The sequence below is a fragment of the Haemaphysalis longicornis genome, unplaced genomic scaffold (genome assembly GCF_048455015.1).
Source record: "Haemaphysalis longicornis isolate Haplotype H1 unplaced genomic scaffold, Haemaphysalis longicornis Haplotype H1 scaffold_7, whole genome shotgun sequence".
NCBI lineage: Eukaryota > Metazoa > Arthropoda > Arachnida > Ixodida > Ixodidae > Haemaphysalis > Haemaphysalis longicornis.
In genome coordinates, this window is record NW_027526422.1 from 189,335,966 (window position 1) to 189,363,769 (window position 27,804).

The following is a 27,804-nucleotide window of genomic DNA, read 5'->3' on the forward strand; positions in this document are numbered from 1 at the left end:
TACGGAGTGCGAAACGTGCGGCACATCGGAGACGATACGCCACGTTTTATGCGAGTGCCCACGCTACTCGCCTGCAAGGAAGAAGCTGTCATCAGCACTGAGGAACTTAGACTCTCGGCGGCCATTTTCGGAGGAGAAGATTCTGTGCCACTGGCCTTCTCAGTCATCCGCTCAGAAGGCGACTAAGGAACTATTACGTTTTCTACGGGCGACGAACTTGAACACTAGGCTATAGACTGAGAGCCTCCAGTGTCAATCACTGTCAGTGCCTCAGTGCTGGACATACGTGTCTGGTCCAACTTTTACTCTTTTTTTTCCTCTCTCTTTTTTGCCCATTTCCCCTTTCCCACGTGCAGGATAGCAAACTAGGCTCCAGCCAGGTTAACTTTCCTGCCTTTCTTCTACATTCTCCCTTCCTTCCTTCCTTCCTTCCTTCCTTCCTTCCTTCCTTGACCTTGTAGAATGAACGCAATAAACCAGACGTGCAACCTTCGTCTACACAGGCTTCGTGAAGGTTATCTAAGGCAGCACGCTAGTCGAGCAAAATCAAAGTTTACTATAAAAGGTACTGGTAACTAGAGCCAACTAAAGAAAACTTGGCCACAATGCAATAATTCTGAAGAATGTAAGTCATTAACGATATATTTTGCATTTTATACAGTTTTATACGGATTTACCTTATGGTGAAGCCTTTAGGGTCAAGCACAAATGACGCGGTTTTTGAGAACGCCACAACAAAATCTTCGTTTTGCCTCTAGTGACGGTCTTCCATGGACACGCTAAAAAAGTGCGTGTTTTTTAATTGACGATGGGTTCTCGAAGAAGGAAACCCGAAGGCACTGCGGAAATGTGTGGCGTTTATTATTAGGAGTTACGTGTACCGTGAGAATACACCTGACGTGTTAGATGGGCTATATGTAATGTGTCAGCGTAATTTACACAAATAAAAAATCACCGACAACGATTTGCGTCAGAAGGTACACAGCTGCTACCTTTTCTACCGTGCACTCGCAAACGTAAGAACGTCTTCGACAGCCGATGGCTGAGAGACGAAGAAAGAGCCGAACTGTCTTAAGCTCTTGCAGCCGCTTTGTTTGTTGTAACATCATGTACGGCTGCTAGGCCCCGCTGAGTAACTTGTGAATCTTCCCTTGCTGAACGATAAAGAAAATCCAGCATTTAAAGTGCAGAACGACCTGTTCAACAATCGCAACTGGTTCTTGTGTTCGGCTTATTTGTTGCGAAAATAAAACAACCTTCGTTTCGTTCAAAGGAACTATTGTGAGCGCGAACTTAGCATACGCCCTCTTAACGAGAGAAGCTCAGCAACGTGAGCGGCTACTAGACAGTTTTAGTTTCACGTACGTAGAATCTTCACGTACGTAGAACTTATAAAGATGACCAGTGCACTTGCTCAGCACACAAAGGGTCTGTGTGAGTCTCACGGACGTACGTGAGATTCGGATTTTTACGTTCCGGTCTTCACGTTACTTCCGTCCGTAGAGTTGACCAAAATGACGGCGCCCTTGCCCGCCCGCTTCTCAGCGATAGCAGCTTTGTCGCTAATCCGCTTATACGATATGGGGTTATAAGCTGCTTATGTCGCCTTTAATTTGCCAATTCTTACCCTCACATAAAGTTTTAAGTGACGAATAACTTTTGTTTTTCACATACAGGGGCGATTTTTCAGCTGTTAAGCCTAACGAAGTGGCATTTGTCGTCGTCATAGCAACGGTCTCGCGCAATCACGAGTGGCTACAGCAGTGTCTCTGTCTGTTAGTAGATGGCGCTAGCAAAAACACACAGTTAGGGCACCCTACGCGCGGCGTGTGTCGCGTGCGTGTAACTATATGGGTTTCAAACTACATGCGCGTGGGCTGCGTATACTTCTCCCTTTCGCCGACGTGATCTCTGTACGCACGTGAAACTAAAACTATTTACTATTTCATTTATGCTTCGTCTTCGTTTCTGCATTGTGCGCGCCTATCATAATCTCATTTCATCTTCCTATTTTTCCACACGCGATCATAATCACCGCTTGCTGGAACGGTTGCATCTCATTTGCGGCCGTGCCCGGTGCTCGCGAATAAAGCGGACCTCAAGTGTTCTAGCCCGGCTCTCTGACAATTTTTACATTGCATCAGTATAAAACAAAGCAACTACGGGACAGCTGCTCCGTTTAATTGAAAATTCCTTTCAAGTAATTTCCATTTATCGAGATTCCACTGTACATCTAATCAGTAGGTATAGTTAATGAAAAAAAAAGAAGAAAATAAGGTGTGGTGTGGTAGCGCGCGAAGTCAGAGTAGTCCAATCAGAGGCAAACACAGCAAAACATCACCTAGTTATAATTAAGGTGACGTGAGGAAATGGGAAAAGGGCTACTGGAAAGCGGAGCCCCTGGTTGGTTTTTACTCAATCTGGCGCTTTAAGGCAAGAAGCAATGGTTAGCTCAACCGTGAGGAAAGAATTAAGCAGATGGCGGTCGTTGTGTCGACTGCTGGAACGTACGTGCAGTACGGCAGGTGTACTTACGGTTGATGGTAAAAAGGGGATGAAGAGGAGACACTACAAGAGGCATATAAAATGAGCGCGGCACCACTAGTGAGAATAAAACTGAAAGGTTTCTATATAAAGTCTGTCACGCACTATGTATATTTTCATAATTATAATCGAAATGGCTTTAAGGACTGCGAATGCATTTTATCAATGCTGGAAAACATGGGTACATAAACAAAAAGTGTAACTCGGGATGCCTAATGTGGGCGATACCTAAGTGCGTTAGTGAGTGAGTAAAACGGTTGATGGTGCCGAGTAAAAATAAATGAAAAAGAAAACAGAAATGTTCGTGGCGTTGTCTCAGTCCAAAAAGACACGAGCTGTCGCCGCTGTTTGGGCCTGTGATGTGAAGTGTTCTTGAACTTCGTGCCGCTAGCTGGTCACTTCTCACTCCCACTGCTCCGGGGACGGCAAAAGATGGGCGGTGGGGGCATTCCCACACACGGCGGTACGTGCTACAGGGAATCTGGAAAGAAGGACTGATGTAGGGGGTATCGCGTGGGAGAGATGCAGTGTAGAAGGGTGGGGGGTGGAGTGTTGAACTATAGGTAATAAAATATATGAACTCACCCGTTACCACTTAATTCACACGAAACGGACGAAAATGTCTTGTTTTTCTCTTTTAACCGAGACGTTGTTTACTTGATAGAATGCCGGAAACTTGGAGGCATTTTTTCGCGCTTTTTATCAGTTTCACTGCCATGATTGATACCTGTGCTGTCAGTTGTGTTTCTGGCGGGTTAAAAACGTTGTTGGTGAACTTTAAAAAAGAATATTCAAGATTAGAGGCGCCAACTTATTCGACACTGTTTCTTGTGTCATAAAAGGAGTATTCGTAGTTTTTAACGCCGGCGATCAAATGAAGCGCAAGACTATTCCGCAGTCTGCACGTCATTGAGGAAAAAAAAGAGAAATAAGCAAAAAGTCGAAACTAAAAGAAATATAGCGTTTTTATTTTTGTCGTATTAACGACGTCATTGATTAATAAAAAAAACGACATTAAAGATTGGATATCGTGATTTGTTCCCCAATATTATTTTTTTTGCAAGGGAGGTTAAAGAATGTTTATGTTCTCGCTCAAATAACGGTCTAGAATATCCTGGAGTTGCCGGTCGTATTTCATTACAAATATATTATTGAACGCAAAAAAAAGATTTTACAAATAAAAGAAAGGAAAGCGACAAGAGAAAATGGGTACGTTGGTATGCCGACGTTTGTCCAGAAAACAGCCGCTTATCATTTTTTTTGAGACACACAAAGAGCTTATAGCGGTTACGCTGATGTCTTGTTTACGTGGACGTCCCTATCCTACTATAGACTACAAATTTGCTCCATAGTGTAAACAGTAGACTGAAAAAAGAGTTTTTTATAGGTCTATCAGCCCTCACAAAGTAGAGTCGACATATCTATCAGCCATTGGTTACAAAGTATTCAAGTTTCTGGCCGTCTTCAGCTCCCGCCGGGATTAAATTTCGGGATCGACTTTTCCCAAGTATTCCGTGGTCATGACTCACGAGTTAAGCACTTTCTTTACACAAACATCATATCGCACACAAGGATCATTTAGGCGTGGTCTGGCCGCACTCACGTGGAGCCTTTGTTTATCTACATAACAGCGTAGCGTGCTGCTTCCTGCTTTAATAAAACGCCGAGGCAGCGGAGGCGCCAATTTCGAAAAAGCGATTTTTTAGGGGGCAGAGTGTTAGTTTACCGTGCTATAACTGCTCCAGGCACGTCAATTTAAGCCGTCCCTCCTTTTTCCCCTCCCCTCACCCCTCCCTATGTCCTCTATTCGTTTTTCTCCATCGCAGCGGGTTATATTTCGAGCATTAAAACTCGTATCGTGTCGGCGGATTGATCACCTCTGGCTCTTTCTCCCTCTCTCCCGATTTCTTTCAGTGGTCCTTAGTACAGGGGTCTGGTAACGAGAGTACATCTGAGTAATGTAGGCTCGTTTGGCTTTACGACGTACCATTGAGCTTTAAGGGCGTATCTCACGTGTCGTGCGGTATTACTGCAGCCTTCCAAGTTTTTTCTTTGTGTTTTTTTAAGAGTAACTGCTGTCAGGTTCGTAATCGACGGAAAAAGTTTAAAACCTTCCTCTGGAAACGAGAAAACAGTCTAAAAAAAAAGGGTCTTAATTCCTACTTTCCGGGGATAGACTTGAGGCTGCATAGATTTAGAACCAAAGAGAAAAATCCGACGCGGGATACAGGGAGCTGTTAAGCGTAGAACTCAGTAAGACTGATTAGGTTTTGAAGAAAAGGCGCCCATGCTTCGACAAAGGGACGCTTGACAGTCGGTTTACTTTGATACATGAGATACGTGTCCTCTTTCTTCGTTGTTTTTTGCCACCATATACACAATGCAAAGCCAAATGTTTGCAAAATCGTAGAAATGGCTTTCGGCTGAACCAGATTTTAGGCCAACTATAACGGTCCAAAATAGGTACCTCGGAGGTTATTAAGGTCCGGTTGCGGTTATAAAAGAAGGCACAATTGTTGTTCAAGGAAGTTTATTTGAGGCGATGAATCAATGAGTGAATGAAATTTAAAGCGAGCTCCACGCCTGTAAAATCTGATGAATCAGCGAAGCTGATTTCGGCACGCTGGCGGCCACCTCACGCAGAGGCATGGGGCGCTGACGACGCCACTCGCCGCGGCATGTGCGCACTCGAAGGTGACCCGCGGAGGTCTTTCAATCACTCTGTTAATAACTTAAATAAACAATTGGCTTCAGCTGTCTCCCAAACTTGCGACCCTCTATGTAATCGCGTTCATTTTTTTCCTGTGGCGTTTCATTCATACGACGCATAACAACGAAAGACTCTGACCCCAAAACAATTCTTTGTGGGTCAGTGTACCCCGGTAGCACAGCCAACTGAGTTAGTCAAGCTTGTCTGGAAGGCAGCTCGCTGAGCTACATCATCTAAAACTGCATTCACTAGAGGTTAACTGCATTCACTAGACATTCTTTTGTGACGCTTTGAGCACATCGCTGGGTATATACCGTATTTTCGCGATTCTAAGCACCCCCGATTCCAAGCACCCTCCCCTACTTTAGGGAAAGACATTGTAAAAAAAGATTGCATGCCAATCTAAGCACCCGCTTTTCTAAGCAAACATCGCAAGGCGGATTTAAGACCCGCGAGAAGAAGCCCGACTTGACGTTGTGGCCCAGTCGTTTATCAAGATTTCAATTACAAACCTCTTCAACGGAAAAGAAGAACATCTGCTGGGGGATGCTGAGAGCACCGGACCAAGCGGCCCAACGGGATCGAATGGTAGTGAGGGTAACTGAGTATCAGACGTAGTCAGTGGGTTGCCTGTCTGTACCAATATTTTAAATAATTGCCAAATATTCCTTTCGCCCGTCTCGTCGAGGTACGGCTGCAAAAAAACAGTGGCGGGAAGGTGGGGTAATTTAGGTTTTTCGAGTTAAGCCCCTCACTTTGGGCATCGCGATCGTGGAAAGAAGGGGAGGCTTAAAGTCGAGTGTACACGGCATATGGCAACTGCAAGCCCTAGCCTTGTCCTTTACCTCAAGCTTGTTTTCGGCCCGCTCACGTTTAACGGCCATTTGCGAGTTCAACTGGATGTCGTAGGAAATAGCGAAGAACACTGAAATCCTTTCAAAAGTATCTTCTCACAACGTAGCCAGAAAATGCGAAAGCAAAACGTCACGAACGGGAAGTAAACAGGACATCCGCAATCCTGTTCTCCTGATTACTGTCCTCTCTCTTTCCCACATGTGACGTTTTTTTCTAGCGCTTTTCTTTCCACGTTAAATTACGAACCGACTAGCTCAACAGAACGCACTTTTCAACTGGCAAGTTGTTCGCAAGTTGTTAAGCTTGGGAGGGACTCTTATACTAAGGGTGTTTTTACTGCACTGAGCTTTCTCTGCGTAAGGCGAACATACAGTAATTATATGAAATGAATGAATGGATGAATGAATGAATGAATGAATGAATTAATTAATTAATTAATTACCTTTATTTAGGGAAGGGGTCTGGGGCCCTGGCGCTTGGTTTAGGGTGAAAGAAGATGGGGAGGCAAGTATTACGAATAAAGGTTCGAGGTCATAGAGTTTATGTTCGTGTTGGTCGCAAGCACGGTTTGCCTCTTCACAGGACATTGATTGCCTATTATCTGAGCCACTGTCCGGAAGGTTCACATGGGCGCAGTCCCACCCACAACGCAATTGCAAAAAAAAAAAAAAAAAGAAAATTGAGGGGGGGGGGGGAAAGTGGCGTGTGAGTCGTACAGCCCCTATACAGCTTACAGCTTTGTACAGAGTTTTTTTGTAGAGAAAGCTCGTTTCTCTTTTGAGAATCCAGCAATCGCGTCTAGTTAGCTGTAGGCACTCCTCTGTAGGGCTGCCTGAGAGTTCAAAAGCTGTTCTCTGCCGGTTCAGACCGGTCAAAAAGACCAAATTAGATAGAAAAAGTGTTTTGTGTACCACCGACTGCTCGTTCCCATCAACAGGATGCCACATGACCCAGTCAGTGCGCGGTGTGATCGTAACAACAATGTGAACGCAATCCTGAAATCCTGACTCTTTTGCAACTGTTAAACGAAAAGATTTCCTCAGATACATGAAAGTGGGGTCAAAACCGTCAAATCCGTTTCCGGTGGTTATGCACAATGAACTAGTTTTCAGTTTTAATCAAAAAGCAGAGCCTCTTGTTTCTCACCCTTAAAAGACGGCTGGCGGGCAAATATATTTCCGTACGTTTTCTTTTTTTCTCAGAGTACGTTTTGAACAGCAGTGCCGGTTGGGCTCAGAAAACCTACAGAAACTGTTTCTGATTAGAAACTCCTACTGAATTCGTAGCTAGCTACGAGAAACGAAGAAACTCTTGACTAGCAAATTAAGGCAGTCGTTAATGATCGAAGAGGTACCCTTAGTAACGTTTCCAACTCTTCCTAACCATCAATAAGCACCACTTACGTTAACCTCCACACGCGGGACCTCCTCCTTCACGCCGTCATAACGCGGCAAGCCCAAGAGCAGACAGCTTCGGATATGAAGCAAGTGCGGTGCCAAACAAATGACCTGCAACGGAGGCCAAACAAACCGACCCGAGCACCGCACACAGCCAGTGCTCAGAGGAGGAGGGCGCCCTTCACCGCGATCCAAATCTGGCCGGCCATTTATCAAGGGCCCGACGTTCACCCTACCAGGTCCCATTTAGCCGTGCACAGTGGCACAGCGGGCTGTCCTTTGTTGTCGTCCGCATCGCATGCGTGACGATGCGTGTCAGTGCGGCCGCCTGCCGCAACAGAAGAAAACAGACTGCGAGAACGAACATGCGCTACCGAAGAAAACCAAGATGGGAAGCTTGTGAGCCAGAATAAATGGCTTGGCAGAGAGGATGTCACGGGCGACAGAGTGCATCCACCGGATGTCTTCCTCTCTTCCCGCTCAATGTCTTCCCGACTGCATTGTGGGGCATCAGCGGGGGAAGTTGGGGGAGACGCGTACTGCGGGTGCTTACGGGAATGTAGTCGCTCTCCCCCTGTTTGTGTGTTTTCTCTCCCTAATTTTGTCTTTTTTTTCCTCTTTTTTTTCCTCAGCCCCTTCCGTGCACGAGTACGATCTGCCAGGGTTCGCTGATGTGCGGCCCGCTTCGACGGAACGGCAAGGAACCCCGGCCCAAGGAGGAAGTTTTGCTGCACGCGAGGGAGTTCCTGGATCAGTTCTACACCAGCATCAAGAGGTACGCGGCGACCTTGGACTGCCACTTTGTTTGTACTCCCCTGGTATTCGCGCCCTCGTGCGGCGCGGAACGAAATGAAGGGAGGGCAGAGAAGGGTAGTTTTACTGGCGACGCTCGAAGAGCGTTAGGCTCTCGACTAGTCAAAGCGAAAAGAAGAAAAGGAAAAGGGGACACTTAAAAGGAAGTCGTATTTAGGATCTCGTAGTACGCGCTTACTAGGATTCTCGACAAGACAACAGTTCGCAGGTAGCAACCGTTTAGCACGCTACGCGTTTTATTGAACCTTATACGAATACAAGTAACCTGCTTGGCAACTTACTAATGATTCATTTAATGCCATTGTGCGTGCGTTGTTGTAGGTGTGTTTCGTCGGCAAGCGAAAATGTGGGAAAAATTGGTCTTTTTTGGGCATCATTACGCAGCATTTGGTTCCATCATTAGGGAGGCATCATTACGCAGAATCAATAAAAACAGCAGGTGTGGAATACCAGTACCAATATCAATATCAATAGCAATAGCAATAGCAGGCGTTCAATATCAATAAATTACCCCACGTCTTTAGTACGTCCCACCCTTGCAACAGCGGGCTCCCCTTGATGTTTTCTTTTGGGTATTCCTTTTATACACCTGCAGAAATATTTCTTTACTCGCGCAACCGCGAATGTTCAGATAAAACGAACATGGCGCTTATTTTGCTGCTCATTTTCTCAACTCGCATCTATGTAAGCAGTGGCGGGTCTCGCAGCAAAGAAATAACTGCCACCGCGTAAGAGCAGCTAACTCGCGAATTCAGGGTTTCATTTACGTTGTACTTGTGGTGGCAAGGTCAGACGTCCCCAGATATATTCCTTTCTATTGAAAGACATGTCAGAGTAGACCGAAATCTTCAGAGTAGCAAGTAGACTGCTCAAAAATCACCATAATTTGATTAGGACGGGTCTTCGTCTGCCATATTAACCGCATACAAAGGTGTTTCAGCAATAAATGTTCATGAAATACGTTTGTAGAGTCACGCCAAAACTCAAGACTACGGCAACAATCGGCCGATTCTCGGAAAACTGAGTTGCAGTGTGAGGAGACCGCGCCGCTCCAGCCCTTCCAAAGGTCATGGTAATCACAAAACCATAGTCGCTGTCATCAACAAATGACCGCAACAATAAATACCTGTACGTTGTCTAATTATGTGCGGGGTATCTATTTTATAGAGCTTTGCTGATCATCCACCTTCAGAGAGTGGAATGGCTTCCAATTTCTCGACAGACGCGTTCCCGCAGTGACACCGCAGGCACTCACTCTGTCGCCGCCCCTGTTCATCGTGCAGGTTCCACTCGAAAGCGCACGAGAAGCGCTGGTCCGAGGTGGAGCGGCAGGTGCAGGCTCGCGGCACCTACGACCTGACGGAGACGGAGCTCGTGTTCGGCGCCAAGCTCGCCTGGAGGAACTCGGCGAGATGCATCGGCAGGATACAATGGTCCAAGCTGCAGGTATGCCACCTGCGGGAAGTTTTTCCCGCACAGGAGCGGGGTAAACGCACTGAGCAATCCATGACTGTGTGCGCGTTGACGCTTCTTACCCGGTAATTGTTATATTAAACGTCATCATGGCAACGGAGTGTGATAAAGTTATTGTAGCTCTATCTGCACTCTGCGTGAGATATGGTACAACGCTTTCATAATAAAACGGACATTTCTTTGCTATCTTAAGAGGGTTTCTGAACCCTTTTATGCCTAGTAGTAAAAGAAATTTGTATATGCGTATTCTCAGTTTGGATACCTGTTCATAAAAAACGCAACAGCGTGTTTAAGAGGAACCGACACAAAAATAGATGAACTGTGGAGAGATTTAAAAACGGTATACTAAATGTACGTGTCACGCATGTGACAACAGGTCACCTCCTCCACTGAAGTGACTTTTTATTTGCGTTACTGCATGGGGGGCTGACTCACAAGAACGTCACGATTTTTCAGGGTGTGCTAACACAGATACTGCTTATCTAAATTACCCATCATAGCAATAAAAGAAAATGACAATTTCAGCAATGATTTAAACACTTCGTGGTTTTCTAACACCATTGCAGCTGGCAGTACCTGTCACTAAACAGTGCGGTATAGCTAAGAGCAAATCGCTTTTAGGTGCATTTAGAAGGGAATCCCCGTAGGGGCTCGTGCTGTCGGCGTCTCCTGTCGTAATCGTCGTTTCTTGTAGTAACGGTACTAAAACACCGGCAAAGTCGTTTTCCAACGCCTTGCGCTAGAACGTGTCATCTCCGTTGGCAAAAACGCGTACTAAAAGAACACACCGGTACATTCGTTTACGCCTCGTGCTAGAACGCTTCGTGCTTCAAAGACAAAAGAATTTTACAGAAAAGCTGTATACCTCTACCCCCCCAACGGTTTCATCTCCTGTGGAAAAAAAACGCCAAGGCGCCAAGAATACACTTATACGCTGCATGTTTCGCCCCTCTCCAGGTTCCACGTTAATGCATATAGCTCGCTTTTTAATTATTTTTTTAAGGCTTATCAACTCGCGGAAGAAGTCCTGATCTAGCGTCAGTTACTGCACGTATACATGGTTTGTAAAGAGTAGTACCAGGGGATGGTTCGCGTTCGCCGCAGCCGGATACCCCTTACTTCGTTCTCAAAAAGTGAGATAAACAAACAGAGTATACAGAGATATTTCTATTGATAACAAGTACCGCAAGCGTTTGAGCGTTTTCCAACTTTCAGAAAGAAAGTTGTGAAAGGCCGTAAAATCGTCGGGGAAATTCTGTTAAAAGTGCACTTATGCAAGTACTGACTTCCCGCCACTGGTCTATACAGGCGCGGGTGGAATGAAGTGATTATCGTAATCATTGCATTTATAAGACCCTCTTCAGTTATGTTTTCTTTCTCTTGGGACAGCTGGAGTTCTTAGGTTTTCTGCTAAGGGACAGCCCCAAATGTAGTACCTGTATTCAGTCCTCACAGCATCAAGACTCATAATGCCGTGGTGCACCGTGTAGAAGCCAACGCGTTTACCGGTAATTTTGTCTCCATTTTCACTGTTCACCGCAGCATGACCGTAGTGGCGGTAGTGTACGCTTTAAAGAAAAATTTCGGGTAACGTTTTACTAGCGATTTTGTCCCTGACTTCAGTCTTCACCACATCACGACTGCACTTGCAGTAGAACAGTGTTTAAAGGGACCCTTAAACACTTTTTTGAACTCTTTTTAAAGGCTAACTGCACTCAAAATTTCGACCTCTTGAAAGCCAATTTTCGCATAATCTGCTTAAAAACAAAGCAACATTCAAAATACAACAGCTGAAATATGCGCATGCACGCCGCAAGCGGTCAGCGAAAATCGCGGATTTTAAAACCAAAACCGAGCAGAGCGCGGCCGTTGCAGTGACGCTGCAGCCGTCCAGCGAGCGGCCTGGCGGTCTGCAGCTCGGGAGAAAATCTGCGCGCAAGCTCTACGCGCGCACGGGGCAGCACATGGGTGAAGCGTGCGCAACAGAGCTCGGCCGGCTGGAACGTCAGAGGCGCGTCATGGCTGTTTACGCGATCCGCCGGCAGGTGCAGCGTAGTCTGCGGCGCACCTTTATTAAACGCTTCTGAATGATTAAGGAGGCGTGTCACGGGGCTACCACTCGTGTCCCAGCTGATTTGGGGGTACTTATTACATAATAAAAATACATTTGGTCGAGGTAAAATTTGAGTGCAGTTGGCCTTCAAATGCTTGCAGAACACAGTCACCCAACACGCCCAGTACGTAGATTAGGAGGTGGCGAAGCACCTAAGCCAAAAATTACCGCTCTATGCCCATCGGATAACTTGCAAATTCGCTCAAAAGATTTTTCTCTCTTTCCCGTTATTGACGTTCTTCGACGTCTCGAATTACGTCACGAAGGCCATGTTCCGGCTGTTCCCCGGTTTTCTTCAGTTGCAGCAATGAAAGCTTTTCGATAGAAACTTTAAAAATAAAGCCATAAAAACAAAGCAGAAACGGAAGGCGTTTCGGGTGCTACGAGGAAACCACTCAGTGCCACTCCGTGCTGGCGATGACTATAGCTTTCCCAGTGATTCCATATGCGAAGGAAAGAGTGAAAGGGGTTTTCGAAAGTGTTGCAGGGTCCCTTTAAAGGCAAAGCTTGAGTAATAGATAGCCTGTTTGGAATAGACGGAGGCGGTGACACACAACATCAAAGCGCTAAGCCGTGGTGGCGAAGATAATCGGTTAGTGCTCACGTGTTTGTGAATATACTGATGTTGTACACCGGTAAAGGACGAACCCGTCTTTCTTGTTGGAGGAAACGTTCCCGAAGCTGCGTTGCACAGCCTCGTTGGCTGTCTATGCTGGCTGCTGTTTACCTAAATTTAACTTTAAATTTCGATTTAGAGCTATACATCTTAGTCTGATCGAAATAGCGCACAGTAGGAATGATGCCCTTGGGAAATTGTATTCCCATAACAACCTTTAAAATTAAGTATCATAACCATTCCAAATCAACAGTAACCAACGATCACCCAGGGGTGGAACCCCGCGACCCCGCTAATATCGCATTAACCTCGTCAGACGACACTAATTCTATATGATTCCGCGACTTTTAAAACTCTAGAAATATTTCTCGCAATAGATATCTATACTCTCGGGCTGAGTATACTCCTAACAGCAAAACCATATAAACATTTAGAAAATGGCAAATATGCTATTCCTATGCAGTTGCTTTTGCTTACCCGTCACCATTGGTACTCCTTTGAATAAGCGTGTATGAATGACTCTGAAACATCAGCTGATACGGATGTGCAAGTAAGCTATTTTTGTCTTTCACACCTGCTTTGCCCCCACAGCCGGGGAAAAGCAGGTGTGTGAAATCTACAACCCCAGTTAACCGTAAAAATGCGGTTTGCTGGTGTTAATGTGAATTCCGAAGGGAAAAGGTTTGGGCGTGTTGGTTCATAGTCGCACAGAAAACACACCGAAAACACTGTCTTGTATTTTCACCGCTCGGGCCTGACAGGAGAAACTGCGGAAGCAGCAGAGATAGCCAGGTCTCGTGATCAATGTGTCAGCAGGCCGTCTGTAGCCTTATTGAAACTTGAATTAAATTTCTTGTCGTAGGCAATACATCACTGTTTTTCTTTTTTCTTGTTTCGCCCATCGTTTTGATGTCCCTTTCCTTCCTCCTCTCTTCATGCTAGACAGACGTGTTTATAAGCTCTGGTTCTGCAATAAACTTTTTGTTTAAAGTTTAGCGCTTGTCTCGTCCACGCCTCGTCCTGTGTTTATTTACAAGGCTTGTTTTCTGGGTGACAATGTGATCCCGAGCGCGTCCACCACACGTTCGGCATTTTTACGCCTATACACACCGTACTCACTGCCAGCAGCGGTTATGTAGGAGCATTTGTACCTTCCCTACATTTTGGTACACAACGCAGTAATGCGATGAACCATCCGCAGAGCAATGAAGCGCCTCAGGAATCGTCAAAAACTGTGGTTGTCAATTTTGTTGGACACAAGAGCGACCTTTCATAATGCGAAGTTTTTAATCCTGCGTTAGTGGTGCGCGTGTACGTTTTTACGCGTTATTTTTCAAGGCAGTTGCATGTACTTCATATCTGTATTAGCCGACGTTTCGCCATGTGAGTGACTGGAAGGAGTTAATGCAGAAGTCAGCGAATAAACCGCGCATGCGTATTCATCCGTACGCCTACATTGTTCCTTTTTCTATAGACGGTTCGGGCGGAGAGTAGCGACGTGCCGCGTGTTTAATTTTTCTTCGAAAAGTACGATGGTCTTCCTCCACGAGAAAGTTTGCAGTTTTTCCGGCCGTGCTGTCAGCGATCCGTCGAGTAAACATCATTGCTGGTCTACGGCGTAGGACGTTGTAGCCGCAGCTACATGACGTCTGACGAAAGAGGGAGTTGACGAAGGATAGAGGGGCGGAAGACCGTTAATCAAATGAGCGAAATGATTCACGTTCTTTCGCGCGATCGGGATCAGCGCGCCCTCTCTGGACGACGCGATTCCGCTATTGACGTAGGCTGTACTGTTATTCCGATTGAAGCTATTTATAGCCACCGAAAATTGCACCTCCATTGGCGGAAGCAGTTGTCCGCCGAACTACTCTACGCCAACCGTGCGAATACATCTCGCGGTGTTATTTTCTTTTCAATACCCTAAAAGCTAGCACGCCAGGCTTTGACCTCGTTGTCCCCAAGTTGAGCCGTGTTTAAAACGTGTTTATTTGCACCTTCACTAAGCACCGTCCACTTTCTGCGAACAGCGCACGGTCGGGCTCAGAAGGTGCGGGATGCCGTCTTGTTGCAGGTCTTCGACGCGCGGCACTGCTACACGGCGAGGGACATGTACGAGGCCATCTGCGCTCACCTCAAGTACAGCACGAACAAAGGAAACATCAGGTAAGCAGGCGCCATCACCCGCCTCTGCTTGTTTATTGACCGGCTGAGTCTGTCGATTCTTAAAATGTAAAGCACGCCGCCCTGCGTATCTGCGGAACGAATACAAAAGCCCCGAGGTGTTATAAACTTCCAAGCTTTACCATATCTAATGCTGGACGGCTGCTTCGCGATGTAAAAGGAAACTGTGTCAAATCAATGCAATTCAAACCAAATCCAATCAAATCAGTTTATTTTATACAAGTGAATGGTTCCTCGGCTAAAAGCCATATTTGCAGTTTCACAGAGCCCAAGGAACCGGTACACTAGGCAACGGTATGCAATCGGTTTGCATGTTACACAAGAACAAGACAAAATACATGCCATAACAAAAAAAATCGCCACGTGTTCTATGTTTGCTAAAATAAAAATTACAAATAGTGCAATTCGCTCATCTTTGGGTGAGCATTGCATATGAAATTACATTTGACGGTTCTATTGTTCGCCCAGAATAAAATGTTTAAATCCTTGTTGTTGGACACGCACACTTGAACATAATTTAGCGGTCACGGGGATAATACTATATGCCGTGCATAGTCAACGTATATACGTCACAGCCGCTTGAAAACTACGCAGGAGAGGCTATCTGCCGACACCAAACTTATTTCCTTTTCCTAATGTAAGGCTCTGACCATCGTCAGGTACCACGCAAAGCGTCGAAAATATTTTTCTTTAACGTACCAGCGCCCCACCCTTGCTTAGGACATCATCATACTTATTACGGGTGTCACCCCCGCCAGTGAGTCTAATGGCTTCAAGACTGTCATTGTCTTTGCGTGTCTATCAATACCTATTCTGTCGTTATACAGCTTGTTTTTTTGCGCCGGAGGACCCACCGATGTTTTTGAGTGGTAGCTGGATTGGGAGATAGAATTCAACGATAAAAAAAACCTCATTAACCCCGAGGCTCAGAACCAAATTTCCAGTTTCGTAATCAATCACGTCTTACGTAACTGGGACAGCTTGCACTTTTGCCCATAGCGGAGGTAATTATTGATGTATTGGTAGGACTTCAACATAATTGCGTCTGTCCACGAGCATAGAAAGATACTAATCGATTTATTCGGTCTGAATTAGCGATCAGGTCGTCGTGCTCCCTGATCCCATAATGACAGTGGTTCGCCCACGTGGCTGTGGAAAGTGTTGTAATACACACTTTGCCTTTATGAAAATTAAGCCCATCCAGACAGTTGGGATGCTTCAGCATCCAGGTGAGTCAGGCGCATGCGCTGTATGTTAAAGCTGCGTTATTAACGAGTATGCGACAACGCGTGCGCGATTTCCTCCAACGTAGTGGCGGTAATATGGAGGAAAAAGTGACTCGAAAGAACTAGGTCTCTGACGACACCATCGCCTATTTGTTGCACTTTTCCAATTCCCCGAAAAGTTTCAGTCGGCGGCATGTTTTTTTTTAAAGCGACAGCTTTACTACGCCACGTCTCGCAAGGTAATTCATCGCATCGCAATGTTTTTCAGCAGCAAGAGAGCAACTGCAGGAGGTGTGACGTCACGTCACGTGATCTGCTACGGTACCACGTGACGTGCCGTGGGTATAACGGCTGATTTGCCGGCGCGTTGTCGCTCCGTCTCGCCATTGATGGCGCAGGGGCTGATCAGTCTGCGCGTGCACTTCAGAGTAAGTGACAGGCGGAATCCAGTCACCCAGTATACACCAGAATTACTTGGTACAGGAGCTCCGAAACTCCCCCATAGGCCCCATGCATCAAAAAGTGGCCCTACGATTGGTCCACTGTTTTGGGTTTTCCGTACAGTGGCGCCATCTGTTGGTGGAAAAATAAACTATACAACGTACTTCGCCGCTCGATGGCCTAGGCGAAAAATGGTATTTGGTTGCTTAAGTAAATATGTTGTGCCGAAGGAGCCCAGTGTATTTAACCATGCAAGTATTTTATATGCAGTCCATGCAAGAGAGTACAAAGTTGCGACCGCGTGGTCAGCGAGATGCGTCGTCGCGTGTGCATTGCGGTCTGCTGCGCGTCATCTGTGATCTTCTGGCGGCAAAAACCACAGTTAAAAATTCGCTTCGACGGCTGTACGCAAGCCCGAAAGGATTATTTAGAGCCACTTAATCAGCTACTGGATTAGTTTTGACATACAGTGTGCAGTATGCAGAACGACACCTCCAAATTTAGTACTTCAGGTCGAACCTATGGTGTGCCCACACAAGCGCCAATTGGTCGAGACGGTTGCGCAGACGCAGAAACAATCCAAACACAAATACTCGAGTTATAAAAGCAATGAATAACTTACGAGAGTACGGAAATAAATAATTATGCACCTTTAAAATAAAGTTAAACTCTAAAGCTTCAGTTTTAATAAGTGTGTTTTTTGGATAGTGCGCGGGGTGGCCACTGTGGCGCCACCATACACATGATCCAAATTTGGGGGGGGGTTCAGGTGCGGGCCGTTTTTGGAGGCGGAGTTTCGCAACTGCCTACATCAAAGACCTATGAGTATATTTAGCTATGCGGCAGGCTTTGAAATCTCAAAGGCACTTCAGGGTCCTTAAGACCGCTTCCAAACCCGGCGCGTTGGCTCAGTGTCTAAGGCGTTGCGCTGCCGAGCATAAGGTCGCAGGTTCGATTCCCGGCCACGGCGGCCGCTTTTCTGATGGAGGCGAAAAGCAAAAACGCCCGTGTTTACGAGATTTCGGCGCACGTTAAAGATCCCCAGGTGGTCAGAAGTAATCGTAGCCCTCCACTACGGCGCGCCTCATCGTCTGCGTTGCGTCGGCGCGTTAAACCCTACAATCAGAAGACCATTTCCCTGAGCATTCAAGAAACGCAAAGAGCATGTAATCAGATTTGCAGTACAGGCAAACATTTATGAAACATTGTGCGCATAGTAATTGCAAAACCAAGTTAAACAGACCTTTTGCGCATGATAACTATCTTCACAAGTGTTGAACCTGACACATTGTTAAACTTCGTGGTGGGTCGTGAAAACTATCTTCATGGTGCGCGTGTTAACTATCTTCACATGTGTTTAACCTAAAACCTCGCTAAACTTCGCTCGGCGGTCACTTTGCAGGTCTGCGATCACCATCTTCCCTCCGCGCACGGACGGCCACCACGACTACAAGGTGTGGAACACGCAGCTCATCCAGTTCGCGGGACACAAGCAGCCCGACGGAAGCATCATCGGGGACCCAAACTCCGTGGAGCTGACCGAGGTCGGTCGCTGTGCCTTGGCCAGTCATTTTTTCGGCTGAGTCTCGAGCGCCGTCCGACGGTAGTATAAGAACGCCACTATTCCGACGTCCACCGGCGTTTCGTAAAAAAAATTACACCATCTTCCCGTAGGGGAACCCTGAGTAGTATGCGAAGCAGCCATGGGGTCGAGTGAAGTTCCCATTAGTTGTCAGTTCGTCGTTTTCGGTGACGTTCAGCTTCGCATGCCTTCGTTGTATCAGTACCTTCTTGACTTGGGTGAATGAGTGAAGGACATAAGGCGCGTTCGTAGCAAATGCTCCCGTCTCGGTTTGTAGCGCAGTGGGAAGAGCGCCACGTACCTGCCGTTGCGGCCAGAGAGTCGCGGGATCGATACCGGGCGCCGCTTAACTGTTTCTTTTTATAGTTGACTGCGCTGACGTCAGCCCGAACGCTGACGGGGCTGAAGAGACGCGCATGCGCAGTAGAGTGCGGACGGCGGACGACAAGGAGAGGAGGGACACAGCCCTGAGCATGAGATGCTACGCATCTAAAATGCCACGTCTGGCACTACATCATTTTACCGAAAGTAAATTTAGGTAACGTGTCCGAAACTGACCTGAACTCACATAGCATGACCTAACAAACACAAACAATGATTTAAAACAACAAAAACTACTGGAAATAATAAAACGCGCACAAAACAGACGAAGACGAAGTAGACACAAAGAATACATACAGGCGCCAACTTCCAACTGTTTATTCTTGAAAACCACGCTTACTTGTACACAGGCCAAAGGTACAGATAATATCCAAAATTTGTGCCAGAAATTAATCTCTCTGTGGATGGCTCACCGATAAAATAGTAACACCAATATACCTGTCGGCACACACGCGCACTAGTGATACACCCGACACAGAACCATGACGAATACGCACGCTTTAAACTGTGAGATTAGAGACTGTCTTCAATGAAAGGCAACTCATTATCACTAAGCGCTAGTGATGGCGTGCTGACCCCCGTGTGCTGACCCCGTCATCCCCCGCTTTTTCAATGAAATGTGCGTCGATGATCTGCTTTGTTCGTTGTGTCTACTTCGACTCCGTCTGTTTTGCGCCCGTTTTAATATTTCCAGTAAGCATGAAATAATTTGTTCAACAAAATTTGTTAAAACAAAAATAACCCAAGCCACTAAAATTTAATTTTAATTAAGTGACCCTGCATACGGGAGGCAATCGTGTTTCGGTAAGGTATCTCTCGCTGTCTCTTTTTTTCCTTTACGTGGTTTCAGGGCACTCATATAAGTGGTAGAGGCGTTGCAAAAGCTTACGGGTGCACGAGTACAGCTGTTTTGAATGAACCAAAATAAAATATATATATGAAAAACAATTCTGAATGTGGAATTCAGTACGAAACATTCGTTTTCTAATCACTAGATTCGAGTAAATGAATACACGAATGAAAAGGCTTGCCCTCTGTCCCCGGTACTAATATATGTTTTATTTCCCAAGTCTATGCTGAAAACATCCATGCACGCCCACGCAGAAAAAAAAGGAAGATGCGTTAGTCAGTGCCAAATGTATAGGGTCGTCCGCTCTTGGTGCGAACACGACGCAGCGTGGCCGTGCTCCGCGCAACGCCAGCGCACAAGCCGCGGCCGCGCATCGAAGCTAAGCGGTGCAGGCGCACAGGTCTTAAAGGGCCATGAAGACAAAATACAAGTTTGGTTCATTAGAAAGACTGCTCTGTCGTGATAACAATGGGACCGATTTCATCACAAACTCCGGAAAAATAAAGGAGATATTAAAGAAAACGCGTTGAGGAGTGGCGACTCGCTAGTCCATTTCCGGCAACTTTTTCTATGACGTCACAGAATCTTGTTTGGGTGATTGACGGCGGCCGAACTGATCAATCGCCAGGACGCATGACTGGACGATTGTAGTGGGGCCGTTAGTTCCGTTTGATCGAATCACTTGAATGCTAACGTGCACCTAAACCCCTGAAAATTATGTTTTTAGTGCGGGCCCATATGATGTCACTCGTGCCGATAACACGTCACTGTGGCGCGAAGTTTGAAAGTTCGTAAGTATTTCTTGCGTTTTTGTCGGTTAAAAAACGTCTTTCGTGGTCGGAAGGGAGCTGAGTGAGGTACTGAAGTCTAACTCTTTAAAGTTAAACAAAGTTGTATTTTCTCTTCATGGACCCTTTAAAGGCGGTGCTTCGTGTCGTCCACTAAAGCGCGGTAGCGCGCAGTGCTTGCTTTGCTGTGAAGCATGCCTAACCCCTGGCATTCTTGTAGCGTCCTAGCGCGCCGCGACCGCGGTGCGGGAAAGCGTACTTCACTCACTGCGGCGCGTTGTGTAGTTTCTGCACACAACCGAGGGTTTCGTCTTTCCAGTGTCACTATTCCAGTAAAATGTATGCGTTGCTGCAAACATTTCAGTACTAGTCACGTTTGGTGTAATCAGAGACGCTGTAGAGGAGGGATCTGCGTGTTTCTACCACCAGGATTTACCGCCAGGCTTATTGCCTATGCCTTGCGCTACATTCCGCCTGGGACGGAAAAGATCTGAGGCTGAAAACCATCAGTGAAGACCTGGAGATTGGTCGACCCAGTATAAGGCGTTTCAGCACTATGATTATTATATCGTCGTTAAGCCTGCTTAACAATGCAAACATGCCTTACTCATAAACAAACACTTGCTTTGTGGACCGAGCCCACTCTGATTTTTTTTAAATGTACGGCATTTGTTGTCGATTTTCATGAGTTGGTTGGTCACATTCAAAGTCGCATCGAGCAAACAGCGACGGCCTTCGAGCTAGACAGATCACGTAAGCTCTCCTATCAGAAAAAAATAAAAGCGAGCAGACGCTATGTATGAGCACATGACAGTCTGTTTTAGAGAGCACACGTGTAAATAAAGCTTTGCTCAGTGACCATTTTTGATTCCAGAGAGCAGTCAATTCCGGAGAATGCTCAGCCGCGGTGGCTCACTGGTTAGGATGCTTGGCCATACTGAGCCGGGATACCCATGGTCGATCCTGGTAGCAGGTGTCGCGTTTCATTACCAGCGAAATGCAAGAATACATGTTTGCTGCGTGGTATCAGAGCACTTTAAAGAGCCTCGGGTGATTATCCGAAACACTCCTCTACAACGCCTTCATATTTGGAGTCGTTTTGCGGCGTTAAACCCCATAACCCGAACCAAACCAGTACTCAAATGTTTGCAGCAATACATGCATTTAATTGGATTCGTGGAACTGAAAGAGGAAGCGCTCGGATGTCGTACGCAGAAACTACACAACGCACCGCTGTGAGTGAAGTGTGCTTTCCCTCAACGCGGGCGGGGTGCGCTAGGAAGCTACAAGCATGCCAGGATTTAGGCGCGAAGTAAGATGGCAAGTTGGGCTAGTTGGTGCAAATTAGGATTCATTATGAGAAACAGCTCAAATAACACAGGGAAAAAAAAAAAGACGGGACGAGGCACCGCGCTGTGAAGCACAGTTAGGCGTGCTTCACAGCGAGGAAAGCACGGAGTACTTTCGTGCTTTAGCAGACGACACGAAGCCCCGCTTCCAAGCCCCTGTGCGCCTGCGCCGTTTAGCTTGGATGCGCGGCCACGGCTTGTGTGCTGGATCTGTGCGGACATTGGCTACGCTGGGCCGTGTTCGCACCAAAAGTGGCCGAACGTGGACCTTATTCCGTGAGCGGTAGTCTGAGTGAACTTGCGGTGGACATTAGAGCTACCCAGGTGGTTGAAATTAATGAATATCTCTCCACTACAGGGCGGCTCGTAGCACCAGGTTTAACTCTGGAACTTAGCCACTCAAGCACTCAGTTCGAAGATGCGTACAAAAGGAGATTGTGTAAGCACATGGAGACGCATTTCTCGCAAAATCAATATTCTGGTACCGTTTAAACTTCTTCAAGCACACACACACAAACAGACGGCACTGTTCTATTTTCTTGATTGTCCCCTAATTAGGCTCGGAGAACTCCTTTTCCTTCATCGGTTATGCTATACGCGACGCCAGTGTTCGCAAACATTCCCTACATTTCATTTATTCAGTAGCGGGTTGACGGTCGAGCGGAATTCTGTGCGACGCCCTGCCACTCAGACCAATTGCCTGCGATCTGCAAATACTCCGCCAAACGGCGCAGCAAGCCGTAGGCTCCCTGTACAGGTATTTGTTCAATCGCATTCGCTATCGTCCTCCGTCACGGTTGTCGTTTGCAATTATCCGAAGGCCCCCACCGAATGTCAGACGAACTCCTTTGTCGGTGCCTTATTTGTACAACTTGAAGAATGAACTCAGAGCTGTTTACGAGACTCTTAATTATGAATCGATGGCGGAACCTTGAGAACAGGTGGTCACGGGACTGCATGTACAAGTGAGGCGTCGCCTCAACTGTCCCTGAGTAATCGAAACAGCGTCCGGAAGTTCATTGCTGGAACGTTGATCGATGGTGGTTGGCGTAAGATCTAACTAGACATGACTTACGGTCCGGAAGACTATTCTGGTCATATCTCAATCTGACAGAGTGTGTTATCCTGAAATTCCTCGCAATCCTGTCGCGGAATATTTATCTAGCGGGAAATGCAGCACGACCGTCCCCACTGCTTGGCTGAAGGCCAGAGCAGAAGAGCGGGTTCTTTTTTTATGAGCGTGGTGCTCGTTATATTCTTTGCTTTGTTGTAGTTTATTGTTTTTAGAAGAAAATATAAACAAACCTTCCCTGGAGCCTTCACGAGGATCAGTGGATGTTGTTCTATTCCCGTACTTTTTGGACGGAACTGCTCGACTGCTAAAACCTGACTCTTACACCCACCATGTCCTCGAACCCTACTCTCTCCCCAAGCCGTTGCCAGCACATGGAGTGAGCCGACAATTACGTGGGAGTAAATTCTTCAAACAAACACATTAATTGTTAGTTTTCTTTTGCCATGCTGGTTGTCCACCCCGCTTTACGTCTAATGACGGTAAGGAAATAACCTGCCTTCTACGAAAAGTACTCCATATAACACTCAACTGCGTCGCATCCTGTGGAGCTTCTAGCTCTTGCAACCAGAATTGGAGCTTCTAACTCTTGCAAGACCGCTGAGCATATTCGAAACAAACTGCTTCATTTGAATTTTCAAATAAACATCTCGCAAATGATCAGGCAGCAGGTTCAGCTCGAAAGTATTTTTAATTGTTTACTTATTCTATCTATAAACGGAAAGTTTTGATGAATATGAATTGTTGAACACTGATCAGTCACCCAATAGCGGTTCGGCGATACGCTGAACAGAACTGACACTCGAGGTATGTAGGATGTTGCTGCTCTTTGATGGTAAATTTTTTAGCTACCAGTGGGCTATAACGTGAGCCGTAGTGGGAGGCTACGGATTAACTTTAACCACCTGGGGTTCTTAGACGTGCACCGAAATCTCGAAAAACTGACGTTTTCTATTTTAGCCTCCGTCTGAAAACGGCCACCGTGACTGAAGATCGAACCCGCGTCCATGGGCTCAACAGGACCACGATGGGAAGCTGAATCGGCGTTTTGCTTGTTCGCATCAGCTCCATGACAACGTGGACCACAACAAAGAGTGAAATGTCGTTTTTGTGTGTTTAAATGCTGTAGTGAGTAGAGTTACAAAAGGGTGAACTAAAGGGCTTGTTGGTACATCATATCGTTTGAAAACAGCGCGGAAGACGGGACTGAGCAAGTAGTAGACGACACAAGCGCTTGTGTCGTCTATTACTAGCTCAGTCCCGTCTTCCGCGCTGCTTTCAAACGAGTAGAGTTAACTCCACTCGCTACTGCATTTGACTGACCCTCGCACAACTGACCACAGGCAGATTAGCTGGTCTGGTATGGCTCACACGATGTAAAATTGGAGACAAACTTTCAAACTCCACAGAGTCAGGGAGGTCTGACGCATATTCAAGCAACCCAGAAAACATAAAAGTTTGCTCTGGTGATTCCCTTTACCAGTGCTGTTTCTGTAGACCTCAGCAAGATTCACTAGGATTAATTTAGTGAACATAAATAAGCTTCGGTCTTTGACTATGACGTACCTCTCTTGTAATCTAAGCCCAGCGAAGCCGAGGATGAGTTACATCTCAGCGAAGACAGCATCCTTCTCCGCCAAACAATCATAATCAGGAGTAGGTTTAGCAGAGTCGGCAATCCGTACTATACGTTCGCTTTGCAAAAGCAGACGACGACAACAGAAAAGGCGCATGACGCAATGTGCATATGCGCTTGATGCTCTATGTAAGGACCACCAAAGCTTTGAATTACACATGGTTGCAAGATAAAAACAGCAGACGGAGCTTCCCTTGGGCCTTCTCATCGCAGACGGCGGTTCCTACGCACGTCCAGTAGAGTCCGTTACTGCAAGAATTTTTGGAATTACCAAATATACCCATGTGCAAAAAAAAAAAGGTAGCGAACTTACGAATGTAACTTTTTGAGGTAAAATTCATGAGGAAGCGGATAATGTCGCACACTTAGCGCAATCTCTTTTGAAATATCACGTCGTTAACGTTGAGGATGCGCTCACTAACGCGGAGTGATACACAACGTGTGCTGTTACCGTTCTGAACCCTGTAATGCCCAATGTATCATATAAGATACACTATCTCTCGGATTTTTCTGCTCGCCTCTGGGCCTTTCGACCGCCAAGGAATGCCCACTAGTATCATTTCTGATACCTCCTAAGCATGTTTCAAAAATCTATAGCTCGATAACTCGCCGCGTTGAGTCCTAAATGCAGTTTGCAAGATGGATTCCTCCGCCGTAAGCGCTCCCGTTGGGTCTGCACCTACATTCAATGGTTGTATGATACACTTTTTTTACCGGGTGTATGATACATTATATACCCATTTTATATGTAGGTATACATATACCTACATGCAAATTGGTATATGCTACATTATATACCTACATTAGTTATGTGGGTATATATATGTTCACTCTTTACGCGTTTTTTGATACACTATGTAATTTTGATACCCTGGGAGGAAACAAATATTTCTTCGCGTTTTTTTTTGTTGTTTCAGTCACAAAGTACAACGTAACAAAGCATTAGATTTTTTATCTATTGTTTTCATTGGTTGGGCATGTACCCGGGTATAGGCGAGAATATAGGTTTTAGTCACGGCTCCTTCAAAGCTGCGGGGTCGCTCTCCCGCAGATATGCAAGAAACTTGGCTGGAAGCCCCAAGGCGGCCGCTTCGAGGCGCTACCCCTGGTCCTCTCGGCAAACGGCGAGGACCCGGAGCTCTTCGACATCCCCGAAGACCTCATCCTGCGCGTCAAGATCACGCATCCCGTGTGAGTGTCTGCAGCAAGAGCGAGCACACGTCAAGGCTGCTTCTTAACTTCTACATCACGGTGCTCACCTGAACAGTTCCTCGTGGCACTTACTAATTCATGGCTCACAGGCATAAAAACCATCGTGCACGAATGCGGAAAGATTCAAAGATCCAAGTAAACGTTCCTAACGGTATAGTTTGCTTATTTTAGAATAAATACTTCTTCTGGCCGAAATAAAAAAATAAACAAGAAATACAATTCCGTTTAGCTCGATTGCAATGGATAACGCTCGCTGTCTAGAGAGCGAGTATTTTATCTTTTTATTTCAGTACAGAAATCATACATTTTTAAAACAAGCCAACTGCGCCGGAACGAATGTTCCCTTGAGTCGTGAAACCTTTCCTGTCCGTGCACGATAGTTTTTAAACCCGGGGGTCTGAATTGGTACGTCCCATGTGATCAGGTGAGTCCCTCTTAACAGCGTATGTCTTGCTTGCAACAATATTGTAGGGTTCGTCACTAATTTATTATTGTTAGTATCAGCTATAGCGCTGATAGTTACAACTATCGTTTCTCAATAACTTATTGTTTAAAGAGGATCTCTAGGAAATGCAACGTAATCTGCTTGTGGTGACATCGGCTCCAAATGCCGCATGCTAACCGACAGCCCATCTTGTTTTTGACATGCTATGGTTCTCAGAATGCTTGTTCACTTGACACGAATCAACTCAAATGGGGCGCTGCTAACATGCAGTCAGTATTCAACTCTACGTCGGCGCCTGCGAACCGCTACCGGAAACCATTTTTGTCGTTCTAAAAATTCAGACTGCTTTCGGGGCGGGCAGAGTCCGTTTCTCAGAGTAATCCTTGTTTAATAGTTGCGCGTTCTCCTCCCGGGATTTCCGCTTTGGTCACCTCTTTTTATCCCCCTTTCCGTTTTCCGCTGCCGCGTCGGCTCAAGGCCACCGCGGCTGCCGTCGAAACCGTAGAAACAGTTCGAACAGACGACTACTAAATTTCCTTTTGCTGTCTTGCAGTAAAGCTCTGCACTAATAAAAGCGGGATGCCTAACCGGCGAACGCGCTTAGTGCGACTGCGTGTTGGGACTCCTGGCTAAACGAGCTCCGCTAGAAATGTCGAAAGGTACTTGAATCTCACGAACTATCCGGATATTTACGCCACGGGCTTGTGGTGCCCAAAAACGAGATGCTACTGTAACTCCCGGCCTCCTTTGGGGCTTCGATGCTCTTGCCGAACTGGCACACCGTCAGGAGAACGACGGTGACGTATGGGTTGCCCGCGAGCAAAAATAAATGACAGAAAAGGCGGTGGACATTTCCCTGAGTACGCCTTTGAGTGAATAAAATACTCAAGTTAACCATCCGACCAAGAAAGAGCGCGTGTGTGCAAAGGAGCGAACAAACAAGCATGCAAGCCGCATGGGTGGTTAGTGTTGCCTTTATTTGTTCTTGGGCGATCCCCGGTGGGGGTGTGGGCCATAAGTGGGTACTTGGGTAAAAGTCGGGGGCTAGTTCTGTTTTACTGTCCAGATGCGCGTACCAACCGATCTGGTAGACATTTTCGTCCAATACGATCATGGTTGTAGGACACATTCCGGCATGTGCATTGACGGCTCGTGGCCTTTCTGATGTATTTTGAATCATTCCGGGTTTTCGCGTAGGTGGTTTCCAGTTGGGAACAATTTCGCAATCCATTATTAAACATTATTGCGCCTTCCGAGCTTTATAATGACATAAATATTGAGCGTAAAACCGCAAAATATATATGCTCGATCATATTCACCCTTGAAGGAACGCTTGAATATGTAGAAATGTACGTCTCCCGTTGTCGCAGCAGCAGTTATATATTTTTGCTAACAAATGATAGAAATTGAACGGGCGCTGGATGCAGTTTAGGTGGGAATCAGCTGCTTAGCTTTCAGGTAAGTTGAATATATTAGAAGGAGAGAAAGAGAGAGAGAGAATAAACGTCTTTAATTTCGAGCTTTATGGTGCAGGATGGAGAGAGCACCGGTGGGGGGCATCCGCTAGTCCGGAATGCCCTGGTCCTTGCTGGCTACTCGTGCCCTCTCTATGATGTGCACAAACTATGGCCCTTGCAACTTCTAGGCTACTTTTGATAAGTGGAATCACAAGGCCGAATGTGCACTTCCTTCTCTCCGCGGCAATTCTTCATCTCCGCATGGAATACGGCGTAGTAGTACAACGTTGTACTGCTTTCGATGCATTCAAACAGAGACGCATTACTTTCGTGTTAAGCGGAAAACAGAGCTACATCAGGATCATTATCATCATAATTACAACCTGAATCGTCGTACTTATTAACTAGTTGGTGTTTGCTGTAGGAAGAAAGCCCCCACCATTTGAAGGCGTCTACCTTGCATCCGCTAAATGCATTCATTCTCCCGGAACTTTTTGCTCGGTAATTTTTCCCTCACTGATACTCTCGCGTCCAAGGTTCTGAGTCTCTGTTTCATGATCATCCCCGCTGCCTGTTCTTTGGGTCACCCATCCTCCCCTACTTCGCCTCCTCTTTCTTTCAGCTTGAATGTCGTCCACGTGTGCGCGTTCCCTGAATAAAATT

General features: G+C 46.3%; 1 protein-coding gene across 2 annotated transcripts in view; it reads left to right on the forward strand.

Moving 5' to 3' along the window:
- The window catches only part of LOC144147333 (nitric oxide synthase-like protein), a 544,108-nt gene that overhangs the window by 426,651 nt on the left and 89,653 nt on the right, over positions 1–27,804 (forward strand). For both annotated transcript variants that reach the window (XM_077679449.1, XM_077679450.1), the window contains exons 3-7: positions 8,139–8,281; positions 9,603–9,765; positions 14,593–14,684; positions 17,772–17,913; positions 25,079–25,218. In XM_077679449.1, coding sequence (XP_077535575.1) covers positions 8,139–8,281; positions 9,603–9,765; positions 14,593–14,684; positions 17,772–17,913; positions 25,079–25,218 — 680 coding nt within the window. The remainder of the gene's footprint in view (positions 1–8,138; positions 8,282–9,602; positions 9,766–14,592; positions 14,685–17,771; positions 17,914–25,078; positions 25,219–27,804) is intronic.